Source organism: Phocoena sinus, chromosome 3 (genome assembly GCF_008692025.1).
Source record: "Phocoena sinus isolate mPhoSin1 chromosome 3, mPhoSin1.pri, whole genome shotgun sequence".
Lineage (NCBI taxonomy): Eukaryota > Metazoa > Chordata > Mammalia > Artiodactyla > Phocoenidae > Phocoena > Phocoena sinus.
Genome location: NC_045765.1, coordinates 47,297,148 through 47,314,324, shown reverse-complemented (window position 1 = coordinate 47,314,324; position 17,177 = coordinate 47,297,148). Strand labels below are relative to the sequence as shown.

At 37.4% G+C, this 17,177-nt stretch overlaps 1 protein-coding gene across 6 annotated transcripts in view; it reads left to right on the top strand.

Annotated features, from left to right (window-relative positions):
- FBXO38 (F-box protein 38) overlaps window positions 1-17,177 on the top strand; it is a 53,607-nt gene that overhangs the window by 18,526 nt on the left and 17,904 nt on the right. For all 6 annotated transcript variants that reach the window (XM_032626107.1, XM_032626106.1, XM_032626105.1 and 3 more), the window contains exons 7-12: window positions 45-182; window positions 2,067-2,160; window positions 3,170-3,300; window positions 7,061-7,231; window positions 8,875-9,017; window positions 9,917-10,127. In XM_032626107.1, the coding sequence (XP_032481998.1) occupies window positions 45-182; window positions 2,067-2,160; window positions 3,170-3,300; window positions 7,061-7,231; window positions 8,875-9,017; window positions 9,917-10,127 (888 nt within the window). The remainder of the gene's footprint in view (window positions 1-44; window positions 183-2,066; window positions 2,161-3,169; window positions 3,301-7,060; window positions 7,232-8,874; window positions 9,018-9,916; window positions 10,128-17,177) is intronic.

Sequence of the window (17,177 nt, the reverse complement as noted above, 5' to 3'; positions counted from 1 at the left end):
ATCTTTACAATTTACATTGTTGCATTGAAATTGTCTTTCTCCAGGACCCACAAACTCCTTGAAATATGTCCCTTTAGTAACAGGCTTAGCCTCTGCCCGCAACTTGGAACATTTGGAAATGGTTCGAGTTCCTTTCCTTGGAGGTCTTATCCAACATGTAGTTGAAGACAGTTGGAGATCAGGTATTCATTTTCCTTTAGTTACTAAATATTTTTAAAAATCAGTTTAAAATTTATTAAGCTTTTATTTAGCTTCTCTTTTGAGTCTTTATAAAAGAAAATGCTTGTTAGTAATTGTACTTTCTGTCTGATGTATTTAGTGAAGAATAAGTAACCATGAGTGTGGCCAGTATTCATTACCTTTTTATGCAGTGTTAAACCTTCTCAAATAGTAGAGTGATAAGGCATGTTTTCTGGCTTGTTAATACTTATTGCTTAGTTAATAACTCATGTTATATTTGGACTCTTTCTGAGAGATGTTAACAGAGATATCCTAGTGCCTTTTGCTGGGAAGAGATGTTTTTTGACTTAGACAACTTAGTTCTACAAAAGAACTTAGGCATTAGTAATGTTAATCTAACATTTGCTTAATACTTATAGTATATAAAATGTTTTCATGTTTATCAGTTGGATATTAGGTCCATCCATCAGATGTTGGCTTTTGAAAGAAAAAAAGATTTTACTTTCTAGCTCCCATAATTATATTTTAAATGATCATATGTAGCATAATATGCTCCACGTTAATTATCTCCTCACTGCAACAAAAAGACCAAGAAGTTTAGCTATATAGATAATTAATAGTTGGGATCAGAAAATGTAACTGTGAATATCCAAAATATAAATGAAAAATTATCTAGTACCATTGGTAACAAATAGACATTATCATTAATACTGTTAAAATATGAGTAAGTACCTTTTTAGCATTTTGTCAAGTAATCAAGTCTGGTACAAGTGCACTTCATTAGATTGTGTGAAGGGGATGGAGACTTCCTCAAGATCAACAGCATAATTTTTTTTTTTTTTTTTGTGGTACGCGGGCCTCTCACTGTTGTGGCCTCTCCCGTTGCAGAGCACAGGCTCCGGATGCACAGGCTCAGTGGCCATGGCCCACGGGCCCAGCCGCTCCATGGCATGTGGGATCCTCCCAGACCGGGTCACGAACCCGTGTCCCCTGCATCAGCAGGCGGACTCTCAACCACTGCGCTGCCAGGGAAGCCCAACAGCGTAATTTTTATTCCATAGCTCTAGCTAACAGGATAAAATCAGAAAGGAAAAGAATGCTTGGTGTCAGTTTATTTACCTCTTGTAAAAATAAAAAGTAAAAAATAAATTTAATAAATGAAAGGAAAAGAAGACCACAGTGCAGTCATTCATTAGAAGACCTGGAGACAGGTACCAAAAGCTAAGAGTTTGCATGAAGGGCCTAAAAGAGCAGCAGAGACTTTTCTTCCCTAATAAGTGTTTAAGAATGACTCCACCTTATATTTTACTTAAGGAGCCAGCATACCTCACACAATAGTTAATTCCAGATGATTCATAGATCCAAATGTAAAAAATACAGTTTTTAAAAGAAAACTCAGGAGAACGTCTTCTTGACCTCTGGTAGTCAAAGATTTCTTAAATAGTATACCAAAGAACACTTACCATAAAGAAAAAAATTGGTAAACTGTGCTAACGATTTTTTTGTTCATCAAAAGGCATGAGTAAGAGAGTAAAAAGCCAAGCTATAGAGTGGGAGAAGCTATTTGCAATACAGCTGACAGACAAAGGACTTGTATCCAGAAAGAACTAAAATTAGTAAGAAAAAGTCAGAAAACACAATAGGAAAAACGGGAAAACATTTTGAATAGAAAAGATTTCACAAAAGAGGATATCTAAATGGCCAGTAAACATGAAAACAGGATAAATTTCACTAATCATTAGGGAAATGCAAATTAAAACCACAATGTGATATACAAGCACTAAAATGATTACGCCTAAACAATTATCATCTAAAGTATGTAGAAATGCTTTACTGACAGTGCTGTGGTCAAATGGAAAACTTATTGTTTTTGTTCCTTTAACTAGGTGGTTTTAGAAATTTGCACACTATTGTTTTGGGAGCTTGCAAAAATGCACTTGAAGTAGATCTTGGTTACCTCATCATCACTGCTGCCCGTAGGTATGTTTCCTCTTCACATTGTTTCTTCTGTCTTAGAATTATGTTTTTTCCTGTTTTATAAAAATTGGTGGGAACATGTGTTTGAAGTTTGAGCATGCCTTTTTCAGATTTAAAATACAAAGGAGTTGTTTAAATAGCAGTAGGTTATCACTTAGGGGGAGTCTTCTGTTACAACTGATGACCAACTGAGCTGCACTCCAGACCTAGCAAGCTTTGAATGGGCGTGGTCTCATCAGAGAAAAGCAGTCAATTATCTGGAAGTGCCTGAGACTCCAACAGAAGTCAGCATTGATGCTTTGGTGTCAGCAGCCGGCTCAGGAGCCATTGTTTTAACCTCCGGATGGTTTTCCCAGTTGTTTTAGCTAGTTGGTGATAATATTTGCTATTCAGAAATCACTGTTATAAGTCAGCTTTTTCAGAGTCCTGGCCTTTAACATCTTTATATTTTTAACCTATTTTCACATCACTTTATGCCATGTTTATTATTTCCTACATATCAAAAGTCTACCTCTACTTTAATAATACTTAAATTGAATTAACCATTTTTCAATTTATTAAAAAAAAACTCTTACTTTCCATCAGTAGAATATTAAGAATATAAATACAACAAAACTGTATCTAAGTTTAAGTGAGTAAATATCATTACTTACTATAGAACTATATACTCTTTGTTTAAATGGGACTTAATACTAGCCTAAAAAAGATATTAAAGAAATGCAGATTCTTGCCTTGACTTAATCAGGTTTAAGAAAGTACCAGAAAGGATATAAGATTATACAACAGTGTAACTCATTATTATTTACTGTAACTTCAGTGTACACGTAAGGCGCGTCCGCACTTTATAAAATACCCTTTTAAAGGAAACATCTGATATTTTTTAGTGGAGGGGGGAAAGTTGTTTGCATTTGACACTTCAGTAAGATAAACTTCTTTCAGAGCCTTACATTAGGAAGTACCTTTGATTCTGATGGCTTTCATTTTACTTTTATATGTATCTCTTTGTTCATAGGTTACATGAAGTTCGGATCCAGCCTTCCCTAACCAAAGATGGCGTCTTTTCTGCCCTGAAGATGGCAGAGTTGGAGTTCCCTCAGTTTGAAACCCTTCATCTGGGATATGTAGATGAGTTTTTGCTGCAGAGTAAGAATTATCTCATTTAATCCCTAAAATTGTTGTCAGGAACTTACTTGACAAAGTGAACTCTGAATTGGGATGTGCCATTATTTTCTTGAATATAAAACAGCTTAAAATCTTAGGTGCTCTCACTTCTTGAAAAATTTAAACTTGAAGTGTCAGTGATTTTTTTCTTTCTATATTGCCTCTGATTTTAGCATATTATAGAAAGTGTAGTGATTGTCTACCCAAAAAAAAGATCCTTATTTACATTTGATATTGTCTCCCCTTTGCTCCCCAAGTTTCTTTCCCATTCTGCTTCATTTTTTTCACAGAATGTCATCCCTGGTTCCATTTGTTGAATTTGATCTGCCACACTTGAAGCTTTTGATGGTCCTCTCTGATGAGGTCCCATTCCCTGCCCATGCTCTTCATTTCTGTAATAAGCCCACTGGGGGTTCTGGATTTTCCAGATAGTGTGAGCACATAATGGTCAGTATTCGTTTAATGATGATTGCTGTTGGAAGGCTTGTTCACAGCATTTTCTGGAATGTATTTACAATTGGGAACTCATTCCTTTGGGTTTGAATGCATGTCAATTCATTATTCAAACTTTTTTTCCACATGACATTAGTCAGACATACAAAAACATTTACACCTTCAGCATGTTTTTATTTTTGCAAGAATTAGTTTCTTACCCATGTAATTTGTAACAAGTCTTCCTAAACTCTCATTGTCATACCAGATGACATTTTTTCTTTGGATCTAATTTGCATTGTAGAAGAACATAAGAAGGCTTAATTCTTCTTAGTCTAGATCAAACAATATGACTTGTTTGTCCCTTTTCACTTCTGATATATGTCACAATAATAGTTGGGATTTTTGTTTTGTTTTTACTTTGTTGCAGTTCTCATCAATACAGGTGAAGCATTAAAAAAAATCAAAGCATTATTTTCTAGCCTTTTTAACACAGGAATCATTTTTAATCTATACAGCTTTGAAAAGATCAGCTTTTTACCAACATAGCTTTAAAACGCTAAACTAGCATAGTAATTTCAAATAAAATTAATGTATTTGGTATCAGGCTTTTTTGGTTTTCAGTGAAGTTGTTTCTATAGTATCTATATAGTAACTTAAGATTATTAGCTTGGTAATTGGTGTTTTTTTCTACTGTCTTGTTTTTTGTTTTTCTCGAAAGCTAAAAACTTGACAAATTTTGTATTTTCATGATTGCCACATTTAGGTCCACTGAAAGAATGTCTTTGAGAATTATCTTTAGAACCAGCTATTTCCCTATAGTGTTTCTTTCCCCTCAACACATATTTTCAATAGAAAAACACTTTACCTTTTCTGGGGGCTGCGTTGAGTCTTTGTTGCTGCGCACGGGCTTTCTCTAGTTGCGGCGAGTGGGGGCTACTCTTCGTTGCAGTGCGTGGGCTTCTCGTTGCAGTGGCTTCTCTTGTTGCAGAGCACGGGCTCTAGGCATGCAGGCTTCAGTAGTTGCAGCTCAGTAGTTGTGGCGCACAGGCTTGGTCGCTCTGCGGTACGTGGGATCTTCCCGGACCAGGACTCGAACCCATGTCTCCTGCATTGGCAGGTGGATTCTTAACCACTCCGCCACCAGGGAAGTCCCAACACTTTACCTTTTGACTACCATTATCTCGTTTTTCAACATAACTTGTTTCATAGTCTCCTTAATATTTAATAGTCTCTTAGCTTTGATTTTTTTTATAAGCCATTCTTCATATTTGTTGCAGTTCATCCATTTCTCCTGTATACATACTCTCCTCTATTACTCCAAAGACAGTCTGGGATTCTCTGTATGAAAATAGGTGCCAGGTGTGTCTAACAGACTATGTAGAGAGGAATGAGAGGTCACTGCTTATACTCTTTCACTTAATCTCTTGCTTCTCAGCCACTTAGACTTTGAAGCATCTCTCCAGGAGGTTAGGGTGGCTCCTGGTAAAACTTGCAGCAATTCTTTGTTACAAAGTTTCTGGCAAAATATAAATAGAAACATCACCTTTGTCCCCATACACTTATCGTAAAAATGACAGTGCCAGATTGGGGAAATGGGTGTGCTGAAAAGCAGATGCTGTGTACTGGGAATATAAGAAAAGTGATCCAAGGATGAATACTTAGGGGTTCTTTGTTTACATAGAATCATGATTTCAGAGATTCATGTGAAGGTGATAGGGGTGCAAAACTCATTCAGATCCAGAAGCAGTATAGAGTAGTCTTTAGGGCTGGGGCTTTGGAAAGACGGAGATGGAAGTTCATTAATCATGGGACCTGGGGCAAGTTATTTCTTGGGTTCAAACCACCCAATAAAAAAGTGGGAAACGGTCTTATCTCCATTTAACAAATGAGAAAACATGGTATTTTGTTATTACAATCTCTTACACTTAGAAAGCATTCAGTGAATGGTAGCTTTTACTTTTAGCTGACCTCTGGGCTGAATCAGAAAGAAACAATCTGAGTCCTAGGTGATGTCATCAGGGTTTTGAGGGAGTGTGATGATCAGGAGACCCTAAGAGCAGGAACAGGTCTCAAAGGAATGAATGTAAGACATAGGTTTATCATGCTAGGCTGTAGCAATTATTCTGACAACACCTTACCTGGGATCAGTTCAAAATCTACCTGATCATAAGGGAGAAGGCAAATTTTAAGTCCAAAGGGCAAGAAAGAAGTTTTTACCAGGAGACTAAAGAAAATTGCTCAGAAAAATTATGAAGAATTGGTTAAGGTGAAATCTCTAAGAAATGCCAGTAAATACAAAAAACAGGGACTCTAGGAGAAAGACCATGAACTATATGGAAAGTGAAACTGGAAGAGTTGGGAGTAGACTGGTTGTTTTAAACATGTCCAGGCTAAAGGTATGAATCCCTGCCCTGAAGGGCAGGGCAGCTTGTCCAGAGCAAGTGTTTTCTTTGTATTTTATGTCAGTTGATTGCAAGGACCATGAGAGACATTTATTGGGTTCCTATATCATAATATTCCAGCATTATGCTGGACATTGAAAATGTAACTATAAACTAATTAGGCAGAGTCCCATTTTCCTTCAAATTGCTCATAGTCAAGTGGACCATCCTGTAGAGCAAAGGTGAGGCAGATGGCAGGAATAATGATAGGAAGCAAGGGATAAGGTGTGATTTCCAGTAGCATAATCTAGAATGGAGGATCCTTTTACTAAACCCACTCCCTAGTCTGTGACAAGACAGTAGGCACTAAAGCCCAAGGGCAGAGAGAGTTGGGTGTATGTGTGAGTTAAAAGTCCACTTTCTGAGGTTAGGTACATATTTACTAACCTATACATGGTTCTAAAAATGAATCTGAATTTCAAAGTGTACTCTTCTCTACACATGGCCACACCCGACTCCAAAAACATTATCCTTATAGAATGAAAGAGTTACATTTTTAAGATTTTATTTTTCTTTTTAAAAGCTTAAACTAAAACTTCACCATAAATGTAAACCAATACAATTTGCTCCTCAATTTTGCTTTAAGACTTTGCCTTCTTTTTTCCTTTTCTAAACAATTGAAAATAATCTTTTCCTACTAGCTGTCCATTAACTTTTAACATAAATTTCTATTTTGCAAAATAAAGGCTACCATTCGTACAGAATACCTAACCTAAAATTGTACCTGAACCTGAACCTGATGATGGAGAGATGACGCCGGATGATCATAGAGACTGATCATACTGGATGTTAAAGTAAAGAATTGGCAACACTCCATGACACTTTAAGAACCTTTTTTTGTTTTTTAAATCAATTTCTCTTTCTAGGCAGAATGGCTAATGCAGATCTGGTGAAGTATGGTTTGGCTGATGTGGTAGAAAATCCTGGTATCATCACTGATATAGGGATGAAGGCAGTCAACGAAGTTTTTTCCTGTATCAAATATCTGGCAATTTATAATTGCCCCCATCTACATAACCCATACAATTGGATCTCAGGTACTGTATGCTTAAGTGTGGCTCTATTTTATTAATGTCAAAATAATATGTGTCTTTGTTTTCTGTGTGTGTCATGAATTAACATTCCTGATATAAAATGTAGATATTTTATATGGATCATTCATAGAAGTTCTGGGAACCTTTGATAACTGAGTTGGAAATATTTTCAGTGCCTCTTTGAACTCCTGAAATTCTCTGCCTAGAAATTAGCACTGTCCAAGTTATAATTCAGTTGTACTGATCCTTACTTATTTGTTTTTCTTTGGGCCAGGCATGTAAAGTTTAGGTTAGGAATTGTTGCCTGGGATGTTATGGTTGTTTTCTCTGTATTCAAATGGCATATCATCTGAACCAACAAAGTGGGTATGTATTTTAAAAACTTGAGTTAGGTGACATATTAAACATTAACTTGTGAAATTTTCTATTGCCTTAAAATCCTAGGCTATTTCAAATCTCCCCTCCATACAGTATCCCTTGTGTATAGAAGTGTGACTTTTGCACTTGGTATTTTTCATTATGAGGGGAGTTTATTTCCCTCCCTGAGAGAGTAATGCTATTTATTTCTTTTAAAGCCCTTCTTAAAAACCTAAATTCACAAGCCTTTAAATAAATTCAGAGCTAGAGAATTTTCGTTTTGACATCCTCTTAGCAAACCAAGCCCCCTTACTGACACCTGCAGACCAGTCTCTTCTGCCGTCTGAGCCACCGCACAGGGATACTGTAGCTCCTTACAAAACCCATCTTCAGACCTGTTGTAGGGCTCCCAGGCCTCTGCTGAGATCATTTGTTAGAGTGGCCATGTCTCACCCATGAGAAGAGAAGTTCTACCCCTTGCCCAGCAGCACCAAGAAGTTATTGGGAAATAAACTTTAGGCTGTATGTGGCGTAGATCGCTTTTAAAAAATAACATTTATTGGGTTTTTGGTTTGTTTGTTTTCTTAAATACAGAAGAGTATAAAGAAGAAAATAAAAAATGGCCTATAATCCCATCACTCAGAACTCCTGTTAACACTTAAAAACTAAAAGTAATACATGCACTTGATAAACAGTATCAAACAATACAGAAAGGTACAAAATGAAAAGTCTCCTCTTCTCAAAGGTAACCACCATCAACGGTTTCTTGTATATTCTTCTGGACAGGTTATTTTGTGCATATTGCAGCCTATACATATATAGCATTTAAAAATGATTTACATATACGAAAGGACGTTACTGTGTATACATTGTCCTGTAGCTTGTGTTTTGCACTAAGAATATTTTGGAGAGCTTTCCATATTAGTAAGCATATTCAGTTCTTCTTCATTCTTTTAATAGCTGCATACTCTTTTATGAAAGGAATATGCCAACATTTCTTTTAACTAGTATCCTATCGTTAAATAGGCATGTAGGTTTTTAAGTGAATCACATTTAAGTATAGGCTGACTTAGTTTCAAGTTAATGATTTCCAAGCCATCTATTTCTCACAATGAAATTAGGTAAGGAAACATCATAGTTCAGAGTCATCAAGTGTTAGAGATCATGAAGTAAAAGAAAATTTACTCAAGGAAAAAGGATTTGAAAGTCTTTGTGACCTATAGCAAAATTCATGAGTAATGGAGAAAGTGTTAGTTACATTCTCTCTGGCCATATCGTTTCTTCAATAGACCACTCAAGATGGACTCGATTGGTTGATATCAACTTAGTGCGTTGCCATGCTTTGAAGCTGGACTCCTTTGGCCAGTTTATTGAATTGTTGCCCAGCCTGGAGTTTATTTCACTGGACCAGATGTTTCGTGAACCACCCAAAGTAAGTCACATTTGAGAGCATTTTTGTTTATTTTGATACTGAAGGAAGAAAATAAAACAACCTAAGTAATTTTTTTTCCTAATAATATGCCTTTACAATGTTATAATTTGACTTTTTACTGTCAGCCTCAGTGAAGGAAGGCATAAAGGTTATAATAATGTATAGCCACTTGTTCTGGTAAATGACTATTAAGGGATTTCCAGAGAAAGGAAAGGAAAAAGTAAGTGCAAAGCTGTCTCCATCAGGTTTATAAAGTGAAGGTAAGAGCAAAGGTGGAAATTTAAGCTAAAGCAAAAGTTATTACTCAAGAGTAATTAGTTGGAAGATTAAATCTCTAATTAGCAACTCAAAATATAAGTAAGGATTAGGAATTTTGTTTTGGGAATGTTTTACTTTGCTACTACCTTTTCTGTTCAGTTGCATATCTGGGGAAATTTGAGGTTGCCCAGTTGTACAAAATGTTATTTTAAAACTGCTTAACACATAAAGCTTTATACTCGCATCGTAATAAAAACTTAATGTTTCAACAAATTATGTTCTCTCTTGTCAGTTCTTAACGGTTATATTCCCACTGTTGAAGCAGTGTGATATAGTGGGGAAAGCTCAGGGTTTGAGGACAGATTATTGGGTTTCAAGTCCCAGGTGTACCACTTACTGGTCGTGCACTGTTGGGCAGATCCCTTCCCATTGTGCATGTCATCATCTGTAAATCAAGAGTGATAACGCTTTTTCTTGCTTGAAGCGTTCTGGGCCTTAAATGAGGTCCTTTATGAATATGTGAAAGTATTTCATAAAGTGCCATATAAATATTCTACGTAAAGATGAAATGAAGGAATATTAAAAACGCAGGGCTCTACACTAACCCAAATTAATAAGCACGTGGTTTCTTCCTGCTTTAGGGCTGTGCCCGGGTTGGTCTGAGTGCAGGCACAGGAATTGGGGTTTCCTCGGCCCTTGTTAGCAATCAGAACTCCAACAACGACAATGATAATAATGCCCAGAATAATGCCAACATCCACGACAACAATCACCATCACCCAGATGACTCAGACGAGGAGAATGACTTCCGGCAAGACCTGCAGCCAGGAGAGCAGCAGTTTGCAGCCGACGGTAACCCAGATCTTTTGTGAGCTCCAGATAGAAATGATTTTTACTTTGGGTCGTATTTCTCTTACTCTCTTCTCTTTCCTTCACCGCCTATTTCAGTTTGTCACTTTACACGTTGGGGGACCTTGCTAACAAAACAAATGAGGGGGGCTTCCCTGGTGGCGCAGTGGTTGAGAGTCCGCCGGCCGATGCAGGGGACACGGGTTCGTGCCCCGGTCTGGGAGGATCCCACATGCCGCGGAGTGGCTGGGCCCGTGAGCCATGGCCGCTGAGCCTGCGCGTCTGGAGCCTGTGCTCCGCAACGGGAGAGGCCACAACAGCGAGAGGCCCGCGTACCACGAAACAAACAAACAAACAAAAAACAAATGAGGGGGTGGATGGAGTTTGCCTATCTGCTTGTTTATTTTAAAGTTATCTTTATGATGCCTCCTGTCCATAGAATCTATTGGGGTATTTACAGAAAGGGAAGGACTTAGATGCCATGAGAATTAAGGTACAGTGAGCCTTAGAGGCCTGGCTTAATGGAGATTTAACCGTCAGGATATGGGTGAAGGAGCATCTTTCAATATCTTGCTGACCAGTAGATAGCTACATTGGACTTGAACGTGGAGATCATTTTTGGGTGTTCCAAGAACTGGAAAAATGAATAGTAGTCATGTGCTAGACATTGTGTTGGAAACCTTTCATATACCTTTCATCATTAAGTCTTCAAAACCACCCAGAAAATTAAGTACACGAGCTAATAAGGACCTATGGGATTTCACTTATGTGACTATCCATTCCAGTTCTTTGATACTGACTGAACTCCCGCTGTGTGCCAGCCCATGTGTTATTAGGCTTCATCTGCCCCTGTGTTGATGAGTGAGAATGGAGTGAAATTGTTTCCTTAACAAATTTTCCAGGTTCCCAGTTGACCCTTAAGAACTGAAAAAGGAATCTCTTCTAGCCACTATTTGGTTGTTGCCCTTTCACTCATTCTTTTAGGCAGAGTAATTAATGAGAAATGGGGTGCACTGGTGTTATTAACTCCTTTCTTAATGAAAGTATTCTGTGTATAGAGCGTAATTTCCTTTAGGATCACTGAGTATGCATGTCCTGACCTAAGAATCATCTGTAGGCATTGTCTTCACTTCCTTACCTCACAGGTTCTCTATAGAACTGTCCATTTTGGCTCTTGCCAAAGTCACCAGTGACTCTCTTATAAAGGCTAGTGGTCATTTCTCCACTTGCATCTTCTTTGACATCTCATCTCAGCTGCATTTGTCACTGTTGTCCACTTCTGTCTTCCTGAGATATTTGCTCCTCTTGGCCTTTCTGAAACCATTTTCCTGGTTTTCCTGCTATCTCATTGGACATGCCTCCTCAGTTTCCTTTGCTTGCACCACCTCCTCTATTCCACTCTTGTCCTTGTTCTCCCTTTTTCTCTACACATTTTCTCTAGATGACCTCATTCAGTCTCATGGCTTCAGTACCAACTATATGCTAATGAATTCTAAACCTGTATTTTCGGCTTTGATATTTCTATTTTTTAAAGTAATTGCAGTTATATCCAATTTCATACTTTTAATTTCCACATGAGTACTCTTAGGCATTTCAAACTTATGGCTAAATCTCTCCTCCTAAAATACAAAAACAAAAGTGCAGAGCCAGCAGGTGCTAGGGGTGAAGGAGCGGGGAGTGAGGTCAGGTATTGTTTCTTTGCCTTGTTCTTGAGTGCCATCATAAGGATCTGGACTTCAGAGAATACCAACCGTTCATAGAAAACTGTTACAGCAGCTGCAGTGCAGAACTCCTCAAATCCTACAAACCCAGTTGTGGTTGACGTTGATGTACTGGACAGATTATAGACTCCACTAGAAAGTTACATGGCCATTGGCTTCTCAGTATAGAATGGAGGATGCCTTCCACTGTGAAGTCACATATTGACGCAGCAGGAGCTAAAACTTATGCGAGAACACGGTATTTGATTTAAGAGAGAACAATGGAAACTTAAATCTACTAACATTTGAAACTAAGGTTCAGTAGATGAGAGACATGACTACAAACCAAATACTTGAGGTAGTATTTGTCAAATATGATACTTTCAAATGCTGAGAAGCAAAGGAATTAGTGACATAAATGCCAAGATTGAGGAATTCAACAGCTTCAACAAGAGGAAGCCTAAGAATACCAAAGATGGTGGCAGAATTTTAGAGAAATGAAGATTGGCATAAAACGTTAGGTTCCATGGGTCTTTCCAACTTGGCAATATGTTTATGTGCATTTATTATTACATACATGTCAGGTTGATCCTTTTAAATAAAAAATAATGACCAGGGGAATTTCCTGGCAGTCCAGTGGTTAGGACTTGGTGCATTCATTGCTGTGGCCTGGGTTGACCACGGGACCCACAAGCCACATGGCATGGCCGCCCCCCAAAAAAAAAGGGACCTGGAGAAAGGCCATGTGACTGTTGATCAAAACCAGGAGTGGTGGAAAGAATTCAAATAAAAGAAAGAGAACTAACAGAAAAAACATAAAGAGTGGTACAGGGATTAAAAATAAAAGGGATCATTGGGAAATAATGTTAGTTGAAATGACTAACATTGATGCTTCCACTCTTTAAGTACAAGCATAACAATATTTTAAATATTACTTTAGTTTAGTTTAGTTTAGAAATGGGTATTCACATGTTGAGTTTCATTAATGTAGAATTTTAAAACTTTCCATGCACGAGCTTTTGGACCAACGCTGGAATGAAGCGGATTCACTCACTCTTTTACTCTGTTGTATTTAACTTAATCAGCTTGCATGAAGTAATTGCCTAACAAAGAAGGGCACTGTATAATTTTAAAAGCAATTTAATTTGTATAAGTTGTGTCTTTGCCTTATAAACCACTGAAATAAAATATGGTGTTTTATAGTGAACATTATCATTAAGGTAATAGATGACTCCAACAAAAATATGCTTTTGTTGTTTTACAGAGTACTGTATTAATTTACCAAAATTCGGTAATTTGGTTAAGGATATTATCTTTCTTAGATTTGCACTTCCAAAAGTGTTAAGATTTAGAATGCTTTATTGTGAGTTAGTTATATTAACTGAAAATACAAGTTCATTACCTTCATTTTGCAGCACTGTAAAACAGGAAGAGATGTTCATATATTCTAACAATTCACATTGCCTAACATAAGATTACCATATGTCAAAATCATGATTCTGTAATTGCTAAAGCATTTTGCCACATTATTTTAATATAATTACTTTTGAAGTAATTATAACAACAAAGCATAGTTTTGCCTATACATCATTTAACTAATTTTCTATCTGGATTTAAAACAAATCCCACATACTGCTTTTAATAGTGGGGTGCCACTCCATTCCCTCACCACTTACCTCCACAAAGTAACCACTAAGTGAAATTGCTCTGCAGCACTTAATTTTGGGCAATGGCTCTCAAATTTGAGTGCATCAGAATCACCTGGAGGACCTGTTCCAACAGGTTGCTGGCTTTCACCTCCGAGGCTCTGAGTAGGTATGTGTGGGACCAGGTAATTTGCATTTGTAACAGGTTCCAAGGTGATGCTGATGCTGCTGTTTGGGAATCATATGTTGAAAACCACTGACTTTTGGAAAATCCTTGTTTTTGAAGTCTGAGGACCAGCTACAATGTGAAAAATAATCCCGGTAGATTCATTTTGTTTTCTATTTGGGGGCAAATACTTGTCAACCGCTAAATAGTTATTCCTGATACCAGAAATTGTTGCATGCAAATTATTTTGTTAAATGTCAGTGACTTTTTTATTTTATAATGGTTAATGAAGGCTATAAATTTAGAATCAGGTTTTATATAAAAGAGACCAGTTAATATATTTGTTAAAATAGCTCAGATCCATTAAGGTTTATGATTATATTTGGTAACAGGATTTTTTTACAACTGAAATAACATTTCTCCTGAACAGAATATTTAGTAAACATTGATACTTGATTAAAAGATAGCTTACATCGTTTCTGTAATTTAAAATTGTTCTGAAAAAGATGTACTGCCCAATAATAAAATATTTTGAAACAAAGAAAAAAAAATCAAAACCAAGAATCACTTGCATTTTCCCTAGCCCAAGGGTAGCATCATCTCATTTAATTACCAGAGACATCTATTGAGACATCATCCTTTCTTTGCACCTACCTGCACTCCCCAACACCGAGTCCTTTAGCAAGTCTTGTTGACTGTCTCTAAAACATCTCCCCAATCCATCTACGTTCTCCTTCCTCATTGTACCAAACCTTTTTTTTTTTTTTTTTTGCGGTACACGGGCCTCTCACTGTTGTGGCCTCTCCCGTTGCAGAGCACAGGCTCTGGACGCGCAGGCCGAGCGGCCATGGCTCACGGGCCCAGCCGCTCCGCGGCATGTGGGATCCTCCCGGACCGGGGCACGAACCCATGTCCCCTGCATCGGCAGGCCGACTCTCAACCACTGCGCCACCAGGGAAGCCCTGTACCAGACCTTTTTTACCTAAATCTTTTAACAGCTTTCAAAGTAAAATTAGTTCTTAGGACAGCCAGGGCAGTTTTTAAAAAACATGCACCAGACAGTGTTACTCCCTTTCTTAAAACTTTCCAGTAGCTACGCATTGCCTTAGAAAAAAATCCAGTTTCTTGATTTGGGCCATAAAGTGCTACATGATCTGGCTTGTCCTCACCTTGTGCTACTTCCCACCTCACACACCATGCATGAATGTGCCAAGCTGTCGCCAACTGCTGCCTCTTCCTAGAATGTCCCTCCCTCCATCTTTGCATGGCTGGCTTCTTCTTGATATTCAGGTCTTAGCTTAAATGTTAACCTCAGAGCTGTCTTTCCTTACCACCTTAATCTTTTTTTTTTTTTTCAATTGAGGTATAACTGACAGTGTTTGTATATATTGCAAAATGATCACAGTAAGGATGTCTAGTAAACATCCATCACCATACATAGTTACAAAGTTTTTTTCTTGTGATTAGAAATTTTAAGATCTGCTCTTAGCAACTTTCAAATATGCAATACGTATTAATAACTATAGTCACCATGCTGTACATTATATTCCCATGACATATTTATTTTGTAACTATAAATTTGTACCTTTTGATCACCTTACCACTTTGTCACCAATTCATTCTGTTATATCATCCTCTTTTAATTTTGTTACATAAGATATTATTTTCTGATATTTTCATTATTGTTGATTAAAATTTTTTTTTCTAAGGTCCATGAAAATAGAGATATTGAATATTACCACTGTTTCTTAGCACCTAGGAACAGTAACACATTGTAGTAGGCGCTAAATAAATATTCAAATGAATGGATACAATTAAAGAAGTTAGTTTAAAATAACCTTGAGATATTATATTAAATATTTCCACAGGTTATTGTGGCAACCTAAAATGCAATTGCTCAACAGCTTTGCAAAACCTTATCACGTAGATATAAGAATGTACTTCTGTTCCAGTGGTTCCCTCTGCCTATAAGAAGCAATTCTAAGCTTTTCACAATCTGGGACCCAGACTACCTTTTTAGCTTTCTTTTCTCTTTCATACCATCATCTCAACACAAACTCTTGTTCTTTTTATCACTGGGCTACTTACTCTTCTGTAAAATGTAACGTGCTTCCTAGTATATATGAAATGTCACCCCAACTCAGTGAAACCTTCCCTGTCGAACAGGAGAATTAACTGCTGCTTTTTGGTCCATGTCCCCCTTACTTGGACTGTTCTAGCACTTAATGAGTATATTCTGACCTTATTCTGTGTGTCTAACATTTCTGCTCGAAGGTGTGCATTCTCTGAGAGCAGGGACTATAAATTTCCCATCTATTCATCATCCCTGTATTGTAGCAGGCTCTGGAAACAGACCTCATTCCAAATCCTAGCAAATTACTAACCTTTCTAAGCCTCAGTTTCCTCAACTGCAAAAATGAGGCTAGTAGTAATACCCTCGTAAGATTGCTATAAGAAATAAATATGGTAATGTATATAGGAGCATTTAGCATAGAGCCAGGCATAGAGTATGTACACATTAATTACTAGCCGCTGTTCATAATCACTGTTGAATGAAAGAAGCAAATTGATTGGCTTTTATCATGTAATGTTTCCGAACAAGGTGAGTTCTCTTTTTGGCCCTAAATAAAGTATAGTTATTGAGGGCTAGGGCTGGGCATAAATTTGGGATGGGAGGCTAAACATGAGGGGGAATGTACTGTTGTGTATATTTAAGACCAAAGCAAACCCCACTGTCCCCCTGAAATCTCAGACTTCTCTGCTGTATATTCCAGTGGCATTTATCTGAGTGGTATCTTTCTGGCTTACTCATATTTTTATCTTGTTTCTTTGTTGACTGTATGAATTTGTCCTGTCTACTTACAAATTCTGTGGATTCTTTAGTTCTTTCTGGAACAGGATCTTGTTTTCTTCTGTGTTGGTTTATTCATTTCATTCAGATGGTTGGTTGATTTCACAGCAGTAGTGTTGAGCACCCGAAGGCGTTGAGTGGTGCACAGGGTAAACAGTCTGCCGCCCTCTGGGTCCTGGCCGAGCTATAAGTGTAAAGGACAGTGTTGGTATTGTCCTGACTGAAACTGGGACCAGGAACCCAAGCTTAGGTGTACGTAGTAAGAGGGTACTGGGTTGAATACTGACTTGAGGGATTTGGATTTAATCTTGTACAAAGCTGGCAAAGCCAGGAATTATTTTATTTAGGATCCTCGTAGAAAAGTGACCGTTGTATCTTAAGATGTAGTAAAGTGATTGAAGCTTATCAGTCTGATATTGTTCACTGTGCTTATCATCTGGAAAAAATATAAACGCTCCCATTCACTGATAGGCACTAATAACTCTAGTGAAGACTTAGATGCAAATAAAACATTTGAGTGATATTAAAATGTTAAATATATACTTACTGTGTTTAATAATCCTTGCCACACATTAGCCAAAAATGATGCAATCTCTAGAGAGCAGGAAAAGAAATACACAATTTGAGCTTGCCTGCTCAATGAATGCATCCTGATTCAACTGGCAGATACTATACGACTAATTGCTTACG